General features: G+C 39.2%; 1 protein-coding gene across 4 annotated transcripts in view; it reads left to right on the forward strand.

Annotated features, from left to right (window-relative positions):
• The window catches only part of FAM160A1 (family with sequence similarity 160 member A1), a 360,382-nt gene that overhangs the window by 236,522 nt on the left and 100,433 nt on the right, over positions 1-23,427 (forward strand). For all 4 annotated transcript variants that reach the window (XM_027866951.1, XM_027866950.1, XM_027866952.1 and 1 more), the window contains 2 exons: positions 13,617-13,775; positions 18,218-18,304. In XM_027866951.1, coding sequence (XP_027722752.1) covers positions 13,617-13,775; positions 18,218-18,304 — 246 coding nt within the window. The remainder of the gene's footprint in view (positions 1-13,616; positions 13,776-18,217; positions 18,305-23,427) is intronic.

Here is a 23,427-nt window from a genome sequence, read left to right on the forward strand (position 1 = left end):
GAAACTGAGACAAACAGGATTAAGGGACTTGGTCAAGGTCACACAGCTAGTAAATGTCTGAGGCCACATTTGAACTCAGGTCTTCTTGACTCCAGGCCTAGTGCTCTGTCCACTGTGCCACCTCCCTGTCCCTTAAATTTCTTTTATGCATTCTGAATTTAGAAAAAAAATACTATTCATTTTGGACTTAAAATGCTGAGAACTGAGTCATTGATTTAACTGTGTGAACAATTATGTATAATATTTGAAGCAGTAGATGGGTTGTAGTTTTGTTGTTTCAAGAAATAGGAGATAGAGAAAGTTGAGAAATCAATGCTAGAAACATATGCAGTGGTAGATTAAAATTTAATTGTTTTGCACCAAAAAAAAAACATTTGAATCTTGAGAAACTAACATATTACCTTGTTGCATCTTCAATCCAAGCGAGTCAAGAGAGTTAATTCCGCAGTGCTTTGGTGAGATGCTCTGATCAGACGTTTCTGCCTGCCCTAAAATCTTTAGCTGGAAGCAGAGTGTGCTGGTGCCAGCTCTAAGGCCCTTGAGAGAACCAGTTATTCAGTTTCTCGGTGAGGTATTTGCACCTCAGAAATCAGTAATCCTACAAAATCACAGCTTGATTTTGGTTTAGTTTTGTTGATTGTCTAAACTTAAGAAAGTGCAAATGATGCAGATTAAAAGTGTGTGTGCATGTTTTTTTCCCCCTTCAAAGGGAATGGTTGTTAAACATTTACCAGCACACCCCTGCATTGTACTACAAACATTGCTCAGCAGGAGTGGAGTAAAAAGGTCAGGTCATCTCCATATTGGAGGCATGGTGACTGTAGGATGACAAGTGCAGCAGCAGCAGCAACAACAACAGCCATTTCTATAAGGATTTAAGGCTTGCAAAGTGCTTTGCATCTATTACCTCAAGTTAGCCTCATGATGCTTTTGCTAGAACTGTTTCTGAATCAACGTCCAAGTGTAAAATGAGGACCAGTGTCCATGGTGAGGCCATAACCAGCATGGGGCTGATACAGGGGTTGGGGAGCACTTTTTTCCTGGAAAGAGATGCATGGCCCTCAGCCAGCGCATGTCCTCCAGGTGGTTGCTGCCCCTGGTAGTCCCTATTATCTACTCCATCTTTCCTGAGAGTTTCAGTTATTTTTCAGTCATGTCCAACTCTTTGTGACCTCATTTGGGGTCTTCTTGGCAGAGAACTGGAGTGGTTTGCCATTTCCTTCTCCAGCTCCTTTTACAGATGAGGAGATTGAGGTAAACAGGGTCAAGTGACTTGCCCAAAGTCACACAGCTAGTAAGTGCCTGACCCTGGATTTGAGCTCAGGAAGATGAGTCTTCCTGACTCCAGGGCCAGTGTTTAACCATTACTCTATTGCTATTCCTTTCCAGCTTTTTTTTTTCTATTGTCTATTTCTCCAGGGCTTTTATTAGGACCCTAAGATCCTAGGTCTTAGGGCCAGAAGGGACCTCAAAGACCATCCAGTCCAGTACCCTCATTTTATAGATGAAGAAACTGTGGCCAAAAAAATCAAATAACTCTCCTAAGTAGTAAGCATCAGAGGCAGGATTTGAATCCAGGCCATCTTCTCTTCCAAACCCCTTAGGAATCATGGTTGTACTATAATGTGATTGTCCTCCGTGCCTCGTTCCCACTCCAAATTGTTTTTGCACCAAAAGAAAATATTCCTAGTTAGGCTGTTGATCACTGGCTCCTGCCATGGAGCTCTATTTGAGAACAGAAATGTTTATTTTTTAAAGTTGTTTTAAATCGTAGTTAATGCTTCACTTATTCATACTTCTTTGAAAAGTAATATTTTGGATATATAAGCCTCCCACGTGGAGCCTGGTACTCTCATATTTCCGTTTTGCTTCTTGAAAAAATTCTGCTTTTATCTGAAATATTTGTCAGAAATGGTCATTTTTCCTGCAATTTCATACAAGTCACAAACAGAATGCTTGTTTACTATCTCTTGTGACAGCCTTATCTACATCTGCTTTGGGGACCAAAAGATGGAATTTGTATTTTTTTAAAAAATGATGAAACTTTTCGACCCAGGAAGAGAACTGTTATTCAAATACATCTCTGGCTACTAAGTGGATCGTACATCTAGAAGTGGAGAAGACTTTAGAGGCCCAGATTCTGGGCCAGGCCCCTTAATTTACAAATGAAGATTGCCTCCAGAGCCCATACTCACTCTTTCCATTATTTCATGGTTTATTTCATCTCCCCAGAGTTACTAATTTTTATCCACTATCAATTAATACTACTAATAATAGCTAACATTTATATAGCATCTACTAAGTGCCATATAGCCACTAAGCATTTTATAATTAATATCTTATTTGATCCTCGCAACAACCTGGGGAGGTAAGTACTATTATTATCTCATTATTTTACAGTTGAGGAAACTGAGGCAAACAGAGATTAAGTGACTTGCCCAGGGTCATATGGCTAAATATCTGAGGTTAGATTTGAACTCAGGTCTTCCCTGATGCTAAGCCCTGTGCTGCATCCACTGGGTCATCTAGATGCCTAATTTAAAAAAAAAAGTTTTATTGATGCTTTTAAAATTATTGTCTCTTCTAAGCCCTTCTTCCTCCTCTCTCCACATAGAACCCTGCTTTGTATAAAGCAAAGTAAGCCAACACATCGTCTAGCCATGTCTGACATTTGCCATGTTGAGGACCACATCTCTCCCAAGGCTTTTGGAGTCAAGATTGGTCATTATGTTACTCAAGAGTTCTGAACATCATTAGGTTTTTTTTTAAACTTAATTTTATTTTTTTTAATGAGCAAAAATCTACCTACTATCAGTTTTTAAAAATGAAAATCCCAAAGGAATACATGATACAGTTATATATATCAGTGTACGGGCAGTTCTTGCTTTATGTAAATGTATATTATGCAAATTTGCCTTTACACAGAATTCTGAAAGAAATTCGCATTTCAAAAAAACTCCTATATTTACTGTACAGTACTGTGCTCTCTCTCTACTCCTGACCCTTGTCTCTGTGGCCTCTTACCCCCTTGCCTCCCCCCTCCCCCCGCAAATCCTAAACAACAGCAATAACAGATCTCCATGTGAAAGCAGAAGAATGGAAATGTGGAGAAGAATGGATGCTCGGAGAGGCCATCTCCTCCAGTATCACCTGATAGGAGTCTTGGCTTGAGACTCCTGGCACCAAGAGAGGAGACCTTAGCTCTGCCCACCCTATATGTCTGTCTTCCTTCTATCTGTGCTGGAGTCTGTCCTCAGACCCCACATGTGCCTCCCCTTCTCTGTCCCTGGCCCCCATGTGTCCTTGAACATTTACCTGCCCCCTCCCCTCCACAGACAGCCTTGCAGGCCCCCTTCCTGCCTCCTTCCCTCCCTTCCCCACATCCACACGTAAATCCTTGTTACATAAAAATCACTTTAAATGGAAGTCTGTGAAACTGTTCACTTATGTAAAGTGAGAACTGTCTGTATCATGTTTCTAACAGTTATTTGGCATTTTGTGGGTGTCTATTATGTGCCCATTATGCTAAGCCCTGGGAACATAAAGATTAAAAAAAAAAAACCACCACCAAAAAACCCAAAACCCAGTTTTTGTTTTCAAGGAGCTCCCAGTCTAATGAGGGAGACAACTATGTCCAAACAAGATATATCTATATAGATACACACATATATGTAATACATGAACACACATATACATAACATACATATACATACGTGTGTGTATACCACAGGATAAATTAGGTGGGGGGATGGCCTCAGAAGGAAGACATCACAATTAAGGAGGGCTGGGAAAGACTTCTTGCAGAATTTGAAACTTTAGCTGAGACTTGGGAGTTAGCCAGGGAAGGTAGGAGGCCAAGTGAGGAGGAAAGAGTGTCCAGGGATGAGGCACAGTGAAAACTTGAGATGTTGAAGGATGGATGGTGGGTTGTACATGAGGAACAGCAAGAGGCCAGTGACAGTGTTGTTGAGTTGAGGGAGTGAAGTAAAGTGTAAGAAATTGGGAAATGTAGGAAGGGGCCAGGTAATGAAGGGCTTTGAATGCCAAACAGAGGCAGTTTGTGTGTTGAGTTTGGGATGGAAGGTGTTTCTTCATGGAAATCAACTCAAGTGTTATTCCAAGGTCTTGAAGCTTTACCTTCTCCTACTTTTTCTCACCTAGAATTTGGGCATCTTGCCTTAGCTTGAGGAAGCCTTTTAAATTTTTTATGACTTTGTGAGTGTCTGATATCTGAACTCAATTAAACAAAGTGTGGGGAAGACACAGCATGAATGTCAAAGCAGGGTCTAGGATGTGTGAATATTCAGTAATCTCCTTCTCACCAAGTGGGCATCACATTTGCGTAGTGTTTTATACTTTTCTAAGCATTTTCACGCATATATTCTCATTTATTCCTCACTATAGTATTTGATTAAAGATATTGATTATCAGGACCCTTTCACCCAGTAGATAGAATGTTATAGTTGATAGAAGGCTAGCTTTGAAGCCAGGAAGATCATCAGGCTTGAGATCTGGTCATATTAGTTGTCACCTAAACCTCTCAGTGCCCTAGACAACTGTCTAAGACTAGATTACAGAAGAATTGCTAATTTGCATTGGTAGAGGGAGTAGTTTTTCTGCATTGATGGGAAAAAAAAAAAGAAAGTGTGTGTGTGTGCGTGTGTATGTGTGTGTATGTATGTGCACATGCTAGTGTGTTAACAGGATCGGAAATTAAGACCTAGCAAGGTTAAATGATTTGGTCAAGGATATGCAAGTCAGGGTTAGAAACCCAGAACTTTACTGGGATCACGTGCCACTTTAAAGTTTGCAAAACACTTTTTGTAGATTGTCTTTACGAACAACAATCCTGTGAGGGAAAGATTTGAATATATGATTATTCCCATGTTACAGATGAGGAATATGAGGCTGAGGGTACCATAGCTAATACATATCCAAGGGAGGATTTGAACCCAGGTCTCTCCTGACTCTCCTTCTGTTGCTCTTCCTGTCATATCAGCCTGTCTCTCTATTATATCCTAGTGTTCCACCTCACAAGTTGGCTCCTTACAGAGCCAGCTCACGTTGCTTTTATGTAGAACACCCTTAAAAGAGGAGAGGGTGGAATATTAGGTGTATGTTATTGTTAATTACTGTCTCTGATGTATGTAATTTGAAAATTAATGTTGCTCTAATTATATTGATACAGTGAATAGTTATTCCCAGCATTTTAGTCAGATAAATTATGCCTGTCTGGATAAATTCATCTTGAAAGCCTTAAAGTGCTTAAGGAGTCAAGGGTATGCAGAAGCAAACCCTTTGTTCTGTGGTTAATTTAGCAGGAGTTAGCAAATGTAATTGATTTTAAGCACGTGGCATCAAGATGAGCATCCCCTCCAAGGAGAACCAGAGCTCTCTGTTCTCCCTTTCCTGAGAGAGAATTTAAATTTAGGAGAAATAACTCACTAAATGTTACTTTCATAATGAAAGTTCAAGGGGTTGTAGGCAGATATGAGTCTGTGGACTGGTTAGAGGTTCTTGATGAGGGCATTTAGGCTGAAAGCCAAAAGAAATTCCTTTTCTCTGTTCTTTATTAACTTATCTTTGGTCTCTATTAATCCCCCCCTTTTTTTCTGTCCTCTCAGAGTCATAGGATTTAGAGCTGGAAGAGATCTTTAATATGTTCTAGTCTAGGGATGGGGAACCTGCGGCCTCGAGGCCACACGTGGCCCTCTAGGTCCTCAAGTGTGGCCCTTTGACTGAATTACAGAATGCTTGAGGACCTAGAGGGCCACATGTGGCCTCAAGACCGAAGGTTCCCCACCACTGGTCCAGTCCATAGGTTCCCAAAGTAGGCAATACAGCCCCGTGGGGGGTGGTATGTAATGGAACAATCCAGGGGCATGTGGTAGCCTCGGGTGCAATTGGAGGGCATTGAATAAAAATAAGGGGGCCATGGAAGCATAAGGAAAGAAGAAAAGAGAAGAAAAAGAAGAACAGTTGGAAAACTGTTCCTACATGTTTCTTTTGTGTAATAGAGTTAAAGTCATAGTGGTTACATTATTTTTCAAATAAACACACCAAATGCAAGTTATAACCTATCAGTGGTCAAATCCGCCAACAAGTCTTAACAAGTAAGTGTTGGCAGGTGAGCCTGTCACTTATTGTTGGAAAGTCCAGCCTACATAGGCAAGAATATGTGTGTGTGATGACTTGTTTGCAATATGATACCATACAGTTACATGGTGTAATATTGCATCAATAATTAATTTCAATGCCGGAAAAAACCCAAAAATTTACAATAAATTATTAAATTTAAGATGTCATTTAAAAAAATTTGTAGTTTTTTGAAATGATGCAAATTAAAGAAAGTAGATTTCCAAGGAGGCGCTGAATAATTTTTTTTAAAAGGAGGTAGTAGGCCAATTAAGTTTGGGAACCTCTGCTGCTAGTGAGGAAATTGAGGCCAAGAAAGAGACAAAGTGCTTTGCCTAGCACCCAGATAGGGTTGGGATGGCAGCCTCTACCCAAAAGACTCTAAACCCAGTGGTCTTCCCATTATACCAGTGTTTTGTGGGTGTTCTTCAAAGTTCTGCCCATGGACCTCTTTTTTCCATACCCTCTTTCTGAGGGATCACATCCATTCTCATGGGTTTAGTGATCATCTCTGTAGATGAATCCAAGTTCATGATAGCTCTCCTTGACTTCTTTCCTGAGGTTCAGATGTTTATCCTTACTTCCCTGCTTTATATCCTTCCAATGCTTGACGTATCTAAAACAGAACTTATTATCTTAACCCCACACAAGTTTCTGACCCTATTTCCTATTTTCCTTATGATGGCATAGTAGGTAGAGTGCTGGACCTGGAATCAGGAAGACCTGAGATCAAATTTGGCTTCAGACATTTATGACTCGTGATGTGACCCTGGGCAAGTCACTTAAATTCCTTTTGCCTCAATTACTGCGTCCGTAAAATGAGCTAAAGAAGGAGATGGCAAACCACTACAGTCTGTTTGCCAAGAAAACTCCAAATGAGGTCACAGAGAGTTGGACACAATTGAAACGACTGAAAAACAACAAGTTGTTTGCCATTTCCTTTTCTAGCTCATTTCACAGATATGGAAATTGAGACAAACAGGGTTAAGTGACTTGCTCAGGATCATACAGCTAAGTGTCAGAGGCTGGATTTGAACTCAGTAAGAGTTGTCTTTCTGATTCCAAGCCCACTGCTCTATCCATTGTGCCACCTAGCTGCCTCCAGTCAAAATGCCTCTGGCATTTTCTTCCTGAAGCCTTCCCTTCCTGACATTGTCAAGAATTTGCAGTGTAATAATAGGCAAGTCACTTAATCTCTTTGTAACTCATCATGGCATAGTGAGCAGGTCACTCAATCTCAATTTCCTTATTTATAAAATGGGGGTAGTAGTATTTGCACTACTGACCTCATAGGCTTGTAATAGAATGCCGTTTGTGAACTGCAAAATGCTAAATAAATGTGAGCTACTGTTATTATTCTCATTCCCTTGCTACTTAAACTGGACATGATCTTGCCTTTCTTAGAAGTCCCGTAGGACTTTGGTACCATTCATATGAAAGTTATCCCATACACTTTTCTAGCATCATTTCACAGCATTGCCATGAATATATTTTAACCAAACCCACTGTAATGCCCTCCTCTCTTGCTATATTTGTGCAGTCATTTGCCTAAAATGTAAAGCAGATGGTTAGTGATTATCTGAGCTAGGGTTTGGAGCACAGTGGTAGCATCTCCCCTGAGTTATTCCCTTGTTTATGATATTGATCCAGTGGAACTGACTCCCCCTTCTAATGTTGTTTTGCCTAACATCATTTTAGACACTGAAAAAGAACTGAAAAAAAGACATTAGATATGGGATAAAGGGTTTTGTGAGATATAGAGGTTAACAACTGAAAGGGAAAAAAGGCTTAGAGTTCATGTCGTGTAATAATAGCTAACTCTGAGCCTGGAGTCAGAAAGAATGGAGTTCAAGTGGCCTCAGACACTTACTAGCTGTGTGACCCTGGGTAAGTCACTTAATCCTGTCTGCCTCAGTTTCCTTATCTGTAAAATGAGCTGGAGAAGGAAATGGGCAGACTACTCCAGTATCTCTGCCAAGAAAACCCCAAATGTGGTTAGCTGAAACAACTAAACAACCACATTTATGTAGCACTTATTGTGTGCCAGGCACTGTGCTTTGTAATTATCATCACACTTGATCCTCACAACTCTGGTACGTAGATACTAAGAGATTCAGTCTGGGAGGTGATAAGCAAAATTAACTAATCTTTAAATATTTGAAGGACTATGCCCCAGAAGTGGTTAGGCTTGTTTTTCTTGGCCCCAGAAGGCACAAAAGGGTAGAAGTTCCAAAGAGGCAAATTTATGCTTGATATAAAGAAAACCCTCCAAAGAAGGCTATTTTGAAATGAAATTGGCTGCCTGGGGAGCTGTGAGTTTTTCCTTAATGGAAGACTTCAGGCAAAGTCTGGATGACTGCCATGTTATGTTGGGAATTCTTCTTCAGGGACAGTTTGGACAAACTGGTCACTGAAGTCACTTTGAACTTGACAATTCAGTGATTTTATAAACTCTTATGTATAAAAGCCTATCTGTGTGAGCAATTATTATTATTCCTTTGCTCACTTATTTCTGTTACTAGATGGTAAGCTTCTTGAAGGTTCATGTTTCTGTTGTTGTTCAATTGTTTTAGTCGTGCTTGACTCTTTGGGGTTTTCTTGGCAAAGATACTGGAGTGGATTGCCATTTCCTTCTCCATCTCATTTTACAGATGAGGAAACAGAGTTAAGTGACTTGCCCAGGGTCACACAACTAGTATCTGAGGTGGGATTTGAACTCGGGTCTTTCTGGCTCTATCCACTGTGCTCCCTAGCTGCCCCACATGCCATCTATTCAGTGCTTTCGAATGTAGTAGATGCTCAAATGTCTTTTAAATGACTGATTGTGGGGGCAGCTAGGTGGCACAGTGGATAGAGCACCAGCCCTGAAGTCAGGAGCACCTAAGTTCAAATCCTGCCTCAGACCAAACACTTGACCGTACTAGCTGTGTGACCTTGCGCAAGTCACTTAACCCCAATTGTCTCACTTAAAAAAAAATGGCTGATTGTAATGTAGACCGTGAGTGATATTTTTTACTTCAGCCACAGAATAGAATAGCTTGCAGCCAACATATGGCATATTAAGGTTTATGAAACCTTTTTCTCACAACCTGATAAGTTGGGTAATGCAATTATTATTCCCATTTTATAGATAGGAGATTGAAACTCAAGGAAATTGAGTAAGTGGCCTAGAGTCACATAGTTAGTGTCAATACCAGGACTTAAACCCAAATCATCTGACTTTTAAGATCAGCACTCTTCTAATTACATTTTGGGCAGCCAAAGCCAGCAAGACTCATCTTCATGAGTTCAAATCCAACTTCAGACACTTACTAACCTCTTCCTCCTTTGGGCTTCAGTTTCTTTTCCCCTACAAATAAGGGGATTAGACTGGAGCACAGGTGTACAACACAAAGCCTGAGGGCTGCATGGGGCCCACAACATTCCCTAGTGCTGTCCAAAGCCAGATTAAAATATAATTGAGAAATGTTTAACAAAATAAATGGAAATAAAAGGATTATAAAACCATGGATACCCTTTGACCCAGCAATACCACTACTAGGTCTGTATCCCAAAGAGAAAAAAAAATATGTACAAAAATATTTAAGCAGCTCTTTTAGTGGTGGCAAAGAATTGGCAATTGAGGGGATGCCCATCAATTGGGGAATGTCTGAACAAGTTGTTGTATATGATTGTGATAGAGTGCTATGGTGCTATAAGAAATGACAAGTGTTAAAAAAAAAAAAAAGAAATGACAGGTAGGATGCCCTCAGAAAAATCTGGAAAGACTTACATGAACTGATGTGAATTGAAATGAGCAGAACCAGGAGAACATTGTACACAGTAACAGCAATATTGTACGATGATCTACTGTGAATAACTTAGCTATTCTCAGCAGTACAATGTTCTAAGACAATTCTGAAGGACTTATGATGAAAGGTGCTGTCCATCTCCAGAGAAAGAATTGACGAAGCCTGAAGGCAGATTGAAGATACTTTTCCTTACTTTCTTTATTTTTGGGTTTCTTTTGGTCTGTGTTTTCTTTCATAGCATGAGTTACATGGAAATGTGTTTTGCATGACTACACATGTATAACCTCTGTCAAGTTGCTTGCCTTCTCAATGCGGGAGAGGAGAGGGAGGAAGGGAGAGAATTTGGAACTCAAAATTTGAAAAAAAAAAGTTAAATTTGTTTTTACATGTGACTGGGGAAAAATAAAATATTAAATAAAAAATAGTGGAAATAATATAAAACATACCTAATATATTTTTAAAAAGTCAATATGTTGTCCATAGGGATCCTTATGTATGGATTAGTGGCCCCTATTTTTATTTGAATTTGAGGTCACTGGACTAGATGGCCTCTCTAAGGTACCTTCAGTTCTAATATCCTGTGCTTTTAGATATAAGAGTTTTGAGACACACAACCTTGGAGAAGTTGAATAGGAAGAGAAAGGAAAGAGGACTCATTTTTACTTGACTTCAGCCCTGTTTGTTTTAAATGAATATATTTCTGGGTACAAGGGAAAGCTGTTGCATAATTGTAAAGACCATTTAATTAGAAAGACCTAGCTCTTCTACATGCAAATTGTGGGATGTTGTACAGTTTATGGCTTTCTGTGCTTTGGTTTCCTCCTCTATGAAATGGAGGAACGCTGGCCATAACTAACACCAAAGAGTTGGTGTGAGGATGAAATGAGAGAATGTGTGTGTGTCATTTTTTTAAGACTATCAAATGCTATTTTGGAGGTCAACTGTGGACCATCTCTGGAACTCTAGTCCACAAATTAGCTAATGTTCCCAGCTGTCTTTCTGTTAATATTTTAATCCCTAAAGCTAATTACTAATATAAGCAGTGTTTTATGTCTATCATGCATTAACATAGGAAATTATTAAATGAGTATGGCTTATCTGGGGTGAAATAGAGACTTGTAAGCATTATACAAAATTTCATTATTAATGGCCATTAATGTTCTATAATTAGGGCACAATATATTAGTGAACCAAACAATTAGCTTGTTAGAAGTGTAAGTGAAGGCTAATTTTGAATTTTCCAAGTATTACTCTCCGCTTTGGACATTAAGTGTTCATTCATTAGTCCTAACATATATCTTGGTCTTCCTGTATGAATTTGTTCACATATGACTTGGTCTGACATTTGTCTTAGAATAATAAAGACAGCTCAGACTTTTAGAGTGCTTTTAGGTCTGTAAAGCCCTTTGCTTGTGACTAATCTTGGAGGCAGGCAAAATAAGTAGTTATTCCCACTTTACAATGGGGGAAACTGGGGCCCTTCAGGATTAGATGACTTATCTTGTGGTCACATAGGGCAGGCCTGGATCTGGAAGACCTGAGCTCAAATCCAGCCTTAGATACTTACTAGCTGAATGACCCTGGGCAAGTCACTGCCTCAGTTTCCTCATTTGTAAAATGAGCTATAGAAGGAAATGGCAAACCTCTCTAGTGTCTTTGCCAAGAAAGACTCAAATGGGGTCATGTGGAGTCAGACACGACTGAAAAATGACTGAACAAAGATTTAGATATAAAGGCTGATCCTGTAAGCAAACTGGGACAGCAAGGCAAAATAAGTAGTTATTCCCACTTTACAACTGGGGAACTGGCGCCCTTCAGGATTAAATGACTTGTCTTGTGGTCACATGGGGCAACCAAGATTAGAAGGAAAAAAAATTGAGGAAGAATTTTTACAACTAGTGTCTCTGATAAGGGCCTCATTTCTAAAATGTATAGAGAATTAAGTCAAATTTATAAGAATACATGTCATTCCCCAATTGATAAATGGTCAAAGGATATGAACAGGCAGTTCTCAGATGAAGAAATTAAAGCCATCTATAGTCATATGGAAAAATGCTCTAAATCATTATTGATTAGAAAAATGCAAAGCAAAACAACTCTGAGGTACCACATCACACCTATCAGATTGGCCAACAATGTGAAACAGGAAAATGATAAATGCTGGAGAAGATGTGGGAAAATTGGAACACTAATGCATTGTTGGTGGAGTTGTGAAATGATCCAACCATTTTGGAGAGCAATTTGGAACTATGCCCAAAGAGCTATAAAAATGTGCATTCCCTTTGACCCAGCAATATCACTTCTAGTGTTATATTCCAGAGAGATCTTACAAATGGGAAAAGGACCCACATGTACAAAAATATTTATAGCAGCTCTTTTTGTGGTGGCAAAAAGAATTGGAAATTGAGGGCATGCCCATCAATTGAGGAATGGCTGATTAAGTTATGGTATATGAATGTAATGGAATACTATTGTGCTATAAGAAATGATGAGCAGCAGACTTCAGAGAAACCTGGAAAGACTTGTATGCTGTGAGCAGAACCAGGAGAACGTCGTACACAATAACAGCCACGTTGTGCGATATTGATAGACTTAACCCTTCTTGGTAATACAAGGACCTAAGACATCTCCAAAGGCCTTGATGGAAAATGTTATCCATAAAGAAGAAAGAGCTATGGAGTTTGAATGCAGATAGAAGCATACTATTTGCTATTTTTTTTCTTCTGTTGTTTTTTGTTTCTTCTTTCTGGTGGTTCCTCCTATTGGTTCTAATTCTTACTTACAGCATCACTAATGTGAAAATATGTTTAATAGGAATATATATGTACAGCCTATATGAGATCGTGCACTGTCTTGGGGAGGGAAGGGGAGAAAAATTTAAAACTCAAAAGCTTGTGGAAGTGATTGTTGATAGTTCAAAATAAAATAATTTTTAAAAAAGATAGTGGAATTAAAACTTTCCTCATTCTGAAAAAAAAAAAATGACTGAACAACAACCACAGTGGTCACATAACCTGAATGTGTCTGAGTCAGGATACACACCCAAGTGTCTTGTGGCTTCAAGTCTAGCGTTTTATCCACTGTCCTCTATTGTGTCTTGCTATGGTTAGCAACTCAACCTGAAACTAGTAATGTCTTTTAAAAAATCGAACTAGAGGGTGTCAAGGAGAGAGGGTTTGTTTATTTAGCCGGGGGTGACCAAGCCCTTAATGTGCTTTGCTGGGCACTATATATGCCCATGGGATCTAGGAGTTAGAGCTGAAATGAGTCCCAGAGACTGTCTAGTCTAGCCAGCCCTCTCCTTTTACAGATGAGGAAACTGAGGTCTAGGGAGGTCAAATGATTGCCCACAGTCATCCCTGTAGTAAGCTTCAGAGGGCAGAGCTAAAGACCTTTTGTGGAGCAAGGGTCCTTTTCCACTTTTTCCACTTTGGAGGGAGATTCCTTTTGGCTGGAGTGATCCATAGGTCCATAAGGAAGAGTTAGCTTTGAAGAATTATGGGGGGAAATGATTATGCTACCTTAATTCACCAAGCATATTTTAAGCTTACACCTACATGCTGAGGAAGACTAAACAAACAAAGAAAAAGGAGTAAGAATAAGAGAAGGCCACTGCCCTCAAGGAGTTTACATTTTAGTGGGAATTGGAGGAGCAACAAAAATGACAATGTCTCTTGTTTCTGAACGCAGGTGCTAGCAACGGGATTAAGTGGCCTCTACTCATCTTTGCCTACGAAACTTGAGGAGAAGGGTGATGAGTGGCACTGCCTTCTGAAGGATGACTGGTCACTTTTGCCTTCTCTAGTCCAGTTCATGAATTCCCTGGAGTTTTGCAATGCAGTCATACAGGTACTGGAGGGAAACAACAATTATAATGAAATGTCTCCTTGACCTAGAACTTTATGGGTTACCAAGTGCCTTTCCACAGATGTGCTCCTATGTTTGGGATAGGAACAAGGGCGTCCCTTTTTTCACTCATGGGAAAGTGACTTGCCCAAGGTCATGTAGGTAGGAAGGATTAGAGCATAGCATCAGACCCTTAGCCCAGCATCCTTCCTTTCTCCCTGAACAACTCATTTGGTTTTCATCTAGAGGACAAGCGATTTACTGATGAGTTGATATGCATCAGCATTTTATTTTAATAAATGCTTAATAAATATTCATGACTTATTTAAACTATACATAATACCTTTGAATAAATAAAAGTATAATTTTATGGGCTCCCAGAAAGTTTGAAGGAAAAGCAAAATTGGGGGGGGGGCAGGGTCTTTCTGTATCCTCCTTCCAAAAATTGCTAATTCTGTTTTGTTTATCCATTTTATTGTCAACAATAATTTGATTCCTGACTCATTAAAGAGATATTTTTAGCTGTCCATGTTTTTTAAAATATACCATTTTTACTTCAAGGTCTTCATGGTTGTCTGCAAAGGAAAACACTTTATTTTGCTTAATGGTGCATACTGACTAAAGAATGTTGTTATCCCTATTGAATTTAGAAGTTGTTAAGTATCTTCTTAGCAACCCAAATTAAATTTCCTTCAGAATTGGTCTGCTTGAAAAAAAATAAACAGCTCTCTGTACTGGGCCTCTTGATTAGATTTCCCCCTCAGCTTTTTTGTTGCAATTCTTCATCAGTTTCCAGATAGAAATCAGATTTTACATTTCTCTGGCAGTAAATGGGTCCCACTAATGTTTTATTGGTTTACTGCATAAATATTACCTTTGTTTTGGAGTTTTTGATTTGTTCCAGAAATCATTTACTTTAACGGTGATTGTGGGCTGATGAATGTTGGCTATAATCTATTTGTTTGCTAAATGAAGAAATAGCTTCTGGAAGAAAATGTGGGTAAATTACATAAGTTCCCATCTCATTTTTATTACTCAAATGAGGGAAGCTTTATTTATACATAAGATAAATGAATTACATCTTAAATTATTTTTCTCTCTCATCTTGCAGTCTCGCAGCATTTTCTTGCAGAAGGGTTTAAAAATAAAAAGATGGAACTACTGTTATTTTCTCCCCAAATGCACTCTGATTGAGAAAGTGTCGGTAATTTAAAGATCAAGTCTCCATCCCCTGGTAATTGGTTTTCACTTTTTATTTTATTTTTTTTAAAGAAAGAGAAACCACGTAATGAGATTCATTAAAGACAGAAGAACCATATGTTTTGGAATAAGTTTCAAAATTGAAATCATATAGTTTAGATTAGTTCTTTTAGTGCTACTGCAAAGATTACTTAAAAAAGATGTTAGCACAGGGCTCTTGCATGCAAGAGATGTTTTAAAAGGAATAAAGCAGACTCTCTTGCATCAGTGATAGTGATCTCTGCTTAGGAGTGGTGTCCTGTTCTGCAAAACCATGTTTCTAAATAAATTGCTCCTGCCACCCTCATCTCCCCGTGATAAATATCTGTCCTAGAATGCAGTTTCAGGATAACTTTTTTTGTTATGTTCCAGACTAATGCCTTCTCCTAGCAATATAAGATTGCTTAATCATATGCCTGGACATTATACTCTCGTATACATACATATGTAATCAAGAGATTATCAGACTTGGATTTAGGAGAGTCCTGGCCCTTACTCTAGTTGCATGACTCTGGGCAAATCATATAACATTTTTGAGCCTCAATTCCGTATCTGTAAGATAAGGTTAATAATACTTGTACTGTTGTTGACTCCTGCTTTCCACAGTATAAATTTCAGTTCAAGAAACATTTATTAAGTAAATATTATTCATGCAAAGCACTATGCTAGGTGACGGAGATATAAAGACAAGAAAGAAGTAGTTCCTATCTTCAAGGAGTTTACATTCCACCAGGAACATAATATTTACATATTTAGAGCTAGAAAAGACTTTTAGGTATCATCTAGGCCAATCCATTTATTTTATAGATAAGGAAACGAAAGGCTAAAACTAGTCATTTCGTCCATACACATTTATTAAATGCTTACTGGATGCCAGGCACTCTGCTAAGCACTGGGGATACAAAGAAAGGCAAAAACAACCCCACATTCTAATGATGGAGAAAATACATAAACGGTACATACAAAATATATACAGAGTAAATAGAAGGTTACCTTAGTTAATGAACTTACCCAGGCTTATAGTTATTTTTTGGTTGTAAGCATGCCTTGTCTTTCCTATCTACTTCTAACCTGACTCTACTTTTGATTCTCTAGCTGTTTCTACTTCTGTCCCAGCTTCTTTCTTTCTTTCTTTCTTTTTTTTTTTTTTTTAGGCAGTTGAGGTCACACAGCTAGTAAGTGTCAAGTGTTTGGTCTGAGGCTGTATTTGAACTCAGATCCTCCTGACTTCAGGGCTGGTGCTCTATTCACTGTACCATCTAGCTGCCCGCCCCCCCCCCCCAGCTGCTTTCTCAAGCTGGAGATGCCCTCATCCTTGTAGCTCCCTCCTCCAACTAATCAATTCTTCCCTAGAACCTCCATTTGAAGAAGTGTCCAAGCCACCATGTTTACTTCCAACCTGACTCCACTCTAGATTCTGAATTTTTGTATCTTGTCACTATTGGATACCTTCTACATTCCCCACTACCATTCATTTTTCCACTCCCTCTTATGTATTGCCACTAGAATGAAAGCTCCTTGAGGGTAGAGACTATCTCCCTCCCCTTATATTTGTATCTTAATGCTCAGTACAGTGCCTCAAACATGGTTAAATGCTTAATAAATGTTCTGCCATCCATCCATCCATCCATCCATCCATCCATCCATCCATCCATCCTTCCATCCTTCCATCCTTCCATCCTTCCATTCTTCCATTCATCATCTACTTACCTAGCTGCTATCTATTCTCCTACTTGATAAGATGATGAGCTCCTTGAAGTCAAGAACATATTCTATTCTTCCACAGAGCCTAGTAATGAAGTGTTGCATATAAAGAATCTGTGTAAATATCTGAATCAATGAATGATTGAAGTCTAATGTTCCTTGATGGAATCCTGCTGTTTTTTTTTCTCCCACTTTTTTTTTTCAGGCAGGCCCCTCATGATAACATAAGATCTCCAGTGTGAGGCATTGAATCTATTTTAAATTCTTGGGTCTTCTTGGTAGGACAACCCCCCAATCATCGAAGCCAGTGAAGCTTAGCAGCTTCACCCAGAGGAGTATTCTCTGAGATTTGCTTAATCATGGTGGGAAGCTAAATCAATCAGAACAAGAGAAGGAAAACAAAATTAGATGGGTGGAAAGGAAAAAGAGAGAGAGGGAGAGTCCCTTACAAATTAGCAGCCAGTACAGCCAACAGATACAAATGAGAGATGGGTGAACAGAGCTGATAAAAAGATTGAAGGCTGAAAGACCTTGTTGATGTGCAAAAAACAGTAGCTGAGGAGCTGTGGGTAGCTGAAGAGCTGAGTAATGATCCTGATAAGCAGCAAATTAACATGCAAGGAGTTCTCCAGCTTTAACACCATCACACTGATAAATGGTCCAGGTTTTTGTGGTAAAAATGCCTTGTAAACCTTCAAATGCGATGTAAATGAGGAAGTGTTTTTATGGGATGCTAACCTTAGAGGAACCCTGAGAAAGCAATGGAACGAATGATTCATTGATTTAGTTTGAGGATATATGGATACATAAAGCTGCTGAAACACATTGCAGAATGTCCTGGAGCTAGCATCAGAAAATGCCCTCAAACGTTTTTATGATTCATGATCAACCAGTCAATCAGCACTATTTATGAAGTACTTTTTCTAACCCAGGCATGGTGCTAAGTGCTAAGGTTATAAGTATTAAAAAAAATGAAACAATCTGGAGTCTCAAAGAGCTTACATTCTATGATGTGAGAATAATGCAGGAAGTAATTAAGACAAATCAGTCACTGCAGTAGTTTCTATTGTGCTGAAAGATCACACGTATTAAAATTTTACATTCTCTAAATTTGACCGTCCTGGGACAAAGCTCTGGTTGCCCCGCCCTAGTTAAAGTTCTGCATAAACATCATCCTACTTCTCTAGTCTATCCTTTTCCTCTGCTAGAGCCTTAAAATATCCTGAATTTTTGGTGTGGTAGTCTAATTTTTGCTAATATAATGCTGAGAAACAATGCTGGGGCAAGAAAAGTATCATTAGTAGTGAACAGAGAGCAGAATGTTAAGGCTTGAATGTTTTTCTTTGTCAGGAGCTAGCAGGTTTTCTTAGTGACTTTCTTTCCCATGCTCAGAGTCTATATGGAGATGTGACTTTACTGGAGAAAAAAAACAAAACAAAACCAAAACCCCAAACCTAACAATTGTGTCATGCTTTTCTAGTGACGAGATCTTTCTTTCCTAGGTTGCCCATCCCCTGATTCGTAACCAGCTTGTCAACTACATTTACAATGGGTTCTTAGTCCCAGTGTTGGCGCCTGCTCTCCACAAGGTCAGTTACTTGTTACTGGTATTTAGTAATAAATTGTAGTAATGATTGGTAATTAGTACAAATTGTACCGGATCGGTAATTGCTATAAATTGAAATTGATTTGTACAGGATGATGGAAGCCCTTGTGATAGCTTTAATTTCCTCTTTCCTTTTGACATTTCTGTATTTTATTTGACTGGTTTCAAATGCAACACAAATCTTTACAGATACTAGACCTGACCTGTGCCATAGAACACATCAAAATCTGTATCACTGGGAAGATCATGTTAGATTAAGCACCTAGTAGGTGCATAGAGCTGTACTTCCCTCTGGTGATGGGAACTTCTGTAGAATGTCAATCTCATCATCTTGCAAGAGCACATCAACCCTGAGACTCAAATCTCCTTAGAAACCCTGCCCCTGTGGTCTCTCCCTTGGTACAGTGTGGAGAGTTCTTCCCACATGCTCTCTTTAAGGAAGGTGTCCAGGGGAATCATCTCTTCATATCTCCTGCACTCCTCTGGGCTTCATCATGTCCCATACCTTGCCTTTTCAGCTTCTTTTATGTAGTATCTTCCCCTATTCGATTGTGATCTCCACGAGGGCAGGGACTGTGTTTTTCTTTTCATCCTCAGTGCTTAGCGTGGTGCCCGACACATAGTAAGCATTTAATAAACATTTCTTGACTGACTAAATGCTGGAGACACAAAGGCAAGAAATGAAACTGTCCCTTCCTTCAGGGAGTTTTCATTCTAAGAAGGGGAATACATATAAACCAAATTCCCCCCCCCCTTTTTTTGTTTTTACAGATGAGGAAAGCCTGGGAAGATAAGGGTGACCTACCCAAGGTCACGCAGGTGGAAAGTTAGTTTAAAAGTTTAATGAAAATTCAGAATTAAACTCAGATCCCATGACTCTAAATTCTACATTCTTTCCACTGCCCTAAAATAATAGATGATTGGTAGATTTCTGTTGATAGTTTAAAAAGTCTTAGAGGTAGAGTGAGGAGATAGGATGAACAGGGTAGTGAGTAAATTTGCTGGGTGGAACTGGGAGCAAGAAAAGAGAGCACTGAAATAGATAAGGGCCCTCTGGAAGCAGGATTGGAAATAGAGGGTAAACATTCTGTCTGGTCTTGTACTTTTCACATCTTGGAAAATCATTATAATATCCTACACAAGACAGTAGTGGTCTGGTCATTGTGGTGAGCAGAAGAGACAACATTAGCCGTGACTTTGAGGATTTTGCCAGAGAGGACTAGTACTGGAGGTGAGAATTTGGTCCCAGCTTTGCCACTAACTAGCTTTGTAACCTTTGACAGGTCACCTATCCCCACTGGATTTTAGTTTCCTCATCTTTAATATGAAGGGGTTGGATTCCAGATAATCTCCAAGATGTCTTCCAGGGCCAGTATTGTAGAATTGTCACATCTCTAAAAAAGAAGGTTGCTTTGGTTATCACTAAATGGATGCTACCGAAGGTGTTCTTATGGTTTTTACTTTTTTGTTTGGGGATCTATAAGGGGATGACACTGAGCAACAGTGGTGCCAGTAGATAATGGAAAAGGAGAAATCAAAGAGTAATGAAATAGGACAGAAATGGGAAAACAATCATTCATTCCCTTCTTTTGTAATCATTTCACAATCCATAACAGTAATAGCAGTGACCTTAAATGGGGACCCCCATGCCTGCCCCGCCCTCTGTGTTGCTTTGCCAAGAGAACTTGTTTGTGTTTCACTCAATAAATAATTTTAGATAAATACATCAGAGAGAAACACCCCAAACCCACCAGAATAATTGATTTCTTCCATCTCCTCAAGGCTAAGCTGTACTTGAAATGGATACATGACTGAAATCATTTTAGCCATTTCTTTAAATATGTGTGATCTGGGCTGGCCTAAACCATTGTGGGGCTGCTTGTTTTAATGTTTTGTCTTCCAAGTGGGTACATACGTATTTGTGATCTGCTTCAATGCAAGCACAGCAATTCTTGGCTTATTGATTTAGGGAGATGGGTGGATGTTTTGTTTATTTGTTTATTTTTGTGAGGGATGAAAAGGAGAACATTTTGGGAAATTAAGAGCCAGCATTGCTCCTGGGAACAACATATTTGCTGTGTGGCAGTCACCTGATATGGAGATGTAACCTGCCCTTCCCCCTACTTTGTGCCCCTTTTTTAGATAGCTTATGTACTCCGTACTTTGTGGCTCAGAATCCTTTCAAACCAAAGCTCATGAACCCTCACCAATGTGCTTTTTACCTTTACCGGTAAGCTAAATAACATGACATTCTTTTTTTTTTAATTAATTAATTTATTTTTAGTTTTCAACATTCACTTTTGTAAGATTTTGAGTTCTAAGTTTTCCCTCCTCCCCAAGACAGCATGCAATTTGATATAGGCTATACATGTGTAATCATATTAAACATATTTCTACATTAGCCATGCTGTGAAAGAAGAGTCAGAACAAAAGGGAAAAACCATGAGAAAGAAAAAAAAGAGAGAAAATAGTATGTTTTGATCTGCTTACAGACTCCATAGTTCTTTCTCTGGATGTGGATAGCATTTTCCATCATGAGTCTTTTGAATCGTTGCATTGCTGAGAAGAGCTAATTCTAACAAAGCAGGTCATCACACAGTGTTGGTGTTACCATGTACAATGTTCTCCTGGTTCTGCTCATTTCACTCAGCATCAGTTCATACAAGTCTTTCCAGGTTTTTCTGAAATCCACCTGGTCACCATTTCTTATGGAACAATAGTATTCCATTACATTCATATACCACAACTTGTTCAGCCATTCTGCAAGTGATAAGTTCCCCTCAATTTCTAATTCTTTGCCACCTCAGAAAGAGCTGCTATAAATATTTTTGTACATGTGGGTCCTTTTCCCTGTTTTATGATCTCTTTGGGATACAGACCTCGTAGTGGTATTGCTGGATCCAAGGGTATGCACAGTTTGATAGCCTTTTGGGTATAGTTCCAAATTGCTCTCCAGAATGATTAGATCAATTCACAACTCTACCAACAGTGCATTAGTATAACATGCCATTCTTAATGAAGGCATTTTATTTAAATAGAAATAAAAGCATGAGCTCACTGCCCATGAAAACATATAGGGTGGCCTTTATGGCAGTTATGTGTGGGATATCCCCACATAGGAAGTGTGTATGGCCAGGATATGTACAAGAAAGGGACAAGCTATGCCGATGATGCTGCAAGACTGACAGTGTCTTCTATTGATGTCTGCCATCTTCTAGACCTGCTCCCTGACAGGTACTTCTTTCATGCTTTTCACCAGATACTATTCTCTGTACCACCTGGTCATCAAGTTTAGCCATTTTTCGGGATCACCTAATCCCTCATGGATGCTAGTGGTTGCAGCTCTTTCACCAACTCTAGAGATGACTGGAGGTGCTATGGTTAATAGGCCTTTCCACTACAGAAGAGAGACTGTAGCTCTTTGAGTTGGTCCTATCAGCCTGGTTTTTCAGCTACCTTCTGTGCCTCAGCTATAATCCATAGTTTCTCAGTTCAAATGGAACACAACTTATGATCACAAACTCATTTTAGTTCTTTGGTTACATACTGTCCTGTCTGAGAAACACTGTGGTAAAGGAGCTTTCTTGACCTCATCCCAGCAACCCCTCTGTTCAATGCACAAAGTAATGGCTTAGCTGGCTGGAGAATTCTGAAAGGCTATGGAGTTTTGTCCTACTTTCCCCAGCAACACATCACAGCCTGTTCTTTCACAGTGACCTCTGTGAGATAACTGGAAGCCCAACTACATGGCGACTTTCCAGGATCTGCCCCAACTGTGGCAGTTTGGCAGCTGTAGAATTATTAGAGTTCTGTGGTCTGTGCAACTAGGGCCTGAGGATTTGGAGATAGGGCATTCACTGTTGCAATGATTGTTATCAGCATTATAATTAGTAAACACATGCTGTATGATTGGAGCACACTTCTTTAGAGCTAAGACGAATCTCAATGGGGACCTAGTGCAATCCCCCATTTTACAGATGAGGAAACTGATTTTTGAAAAAACATAAGTGACTTGCTTCAAGTGTGTGTAGCTACTTATTTAGATACAGTGGGATTATGACAGACTCCCTTACATCAAGAAGGTTTGAATGCACATGGGAACATAAGACAGATGATCATATTCTGTATATAGACACATGAGTAAGTAAGGAAGTCTTGTTACACATATCCTAAACTTAAATTTTAGAGACCAGTAAGGCTAGATGCCTTTAGCCACATAATGAGAAGACAGGTCTCATTGGAAAAGACCCTGATATTGGGAAAGATTGAAGGCAAACAGAAAAGGGAATGGCAGAGGATGAGATGCATAGATGGTGTCATGGAAGCAGTGAACACGAACTTGGACAGACTTTGAGAGATAGTGGAGGATAGAAGGTCCTGGTAATAACGTGGTCCACGGAGTCATGCAGAGATGGACATGATTGAACAACTGAAGAACAAGGCAAGATGCATTCTAGAAAGATCATTTTCCCTCTGTGTCTTTGGACGTGTCTGAAAGGTACTCGTTCCATCCTTATCTCTGATTTTTGGAAACCTTAGCTTCCTTTAAAGCTAAGCTTTTACAGGAAGCCTTTACCAATTCTTCTGGGAATTAGCACTCTTTCCCTCCTGAAATTATCTTGTATTTACTCATTCACATCCAAGTTGTATATTTCCAATAAGATGGAAGCTCCTTGACGTCAGATACTATAGCCAGTTCCCTATTTAGTGGTTATAATGAATCCTATAAAGTAGATACATTATTTGAATTTGTACCACATATTTTCATTGGTCTGGAACCAGTGACTATATTTTATATAATTATAATTTTGAATAGCATGAATTTGAAAACATGCAACCATCTGATGGGATTCATTATTCTCCCCAGTTGGGAACTGGCTGTGTTTCATTTTTGTCTTTCTATTCCAAACACCTATCAGAGTGTCTGCTGCATACTAGGTGCTTCAGATATGATTGTTGGATTCAATTCATTTGTCTTTAGAGTACATTATTTTCACTTTTAGGCAGGAAAGAATACTGGGTTTGGAGATGTAGAATCTGAGTCTGAATCCCCATTTTTCCGCTTAATATCTGTGTAATGTTGGGCAGTTATTTCACCTTTCTACA

Source organism: Vombatus ursinus, unplaced genomic scaffold (genome assembly GCF_900497805.2).
Source record: "Vombatus ursinus unplaced genomic scaffold, bare-nosed wombat genome assembly UNPS02014784.1, whole genome shotgun sequence".
In the NCBI taxonomy this organism is placed as follows: domain Eukaryota; kingdom Metazoa; phylum Chordata; class Mammalia; order Diprotodontia; family Vombatidae; genus Vombatus; species Vombatus ursinus.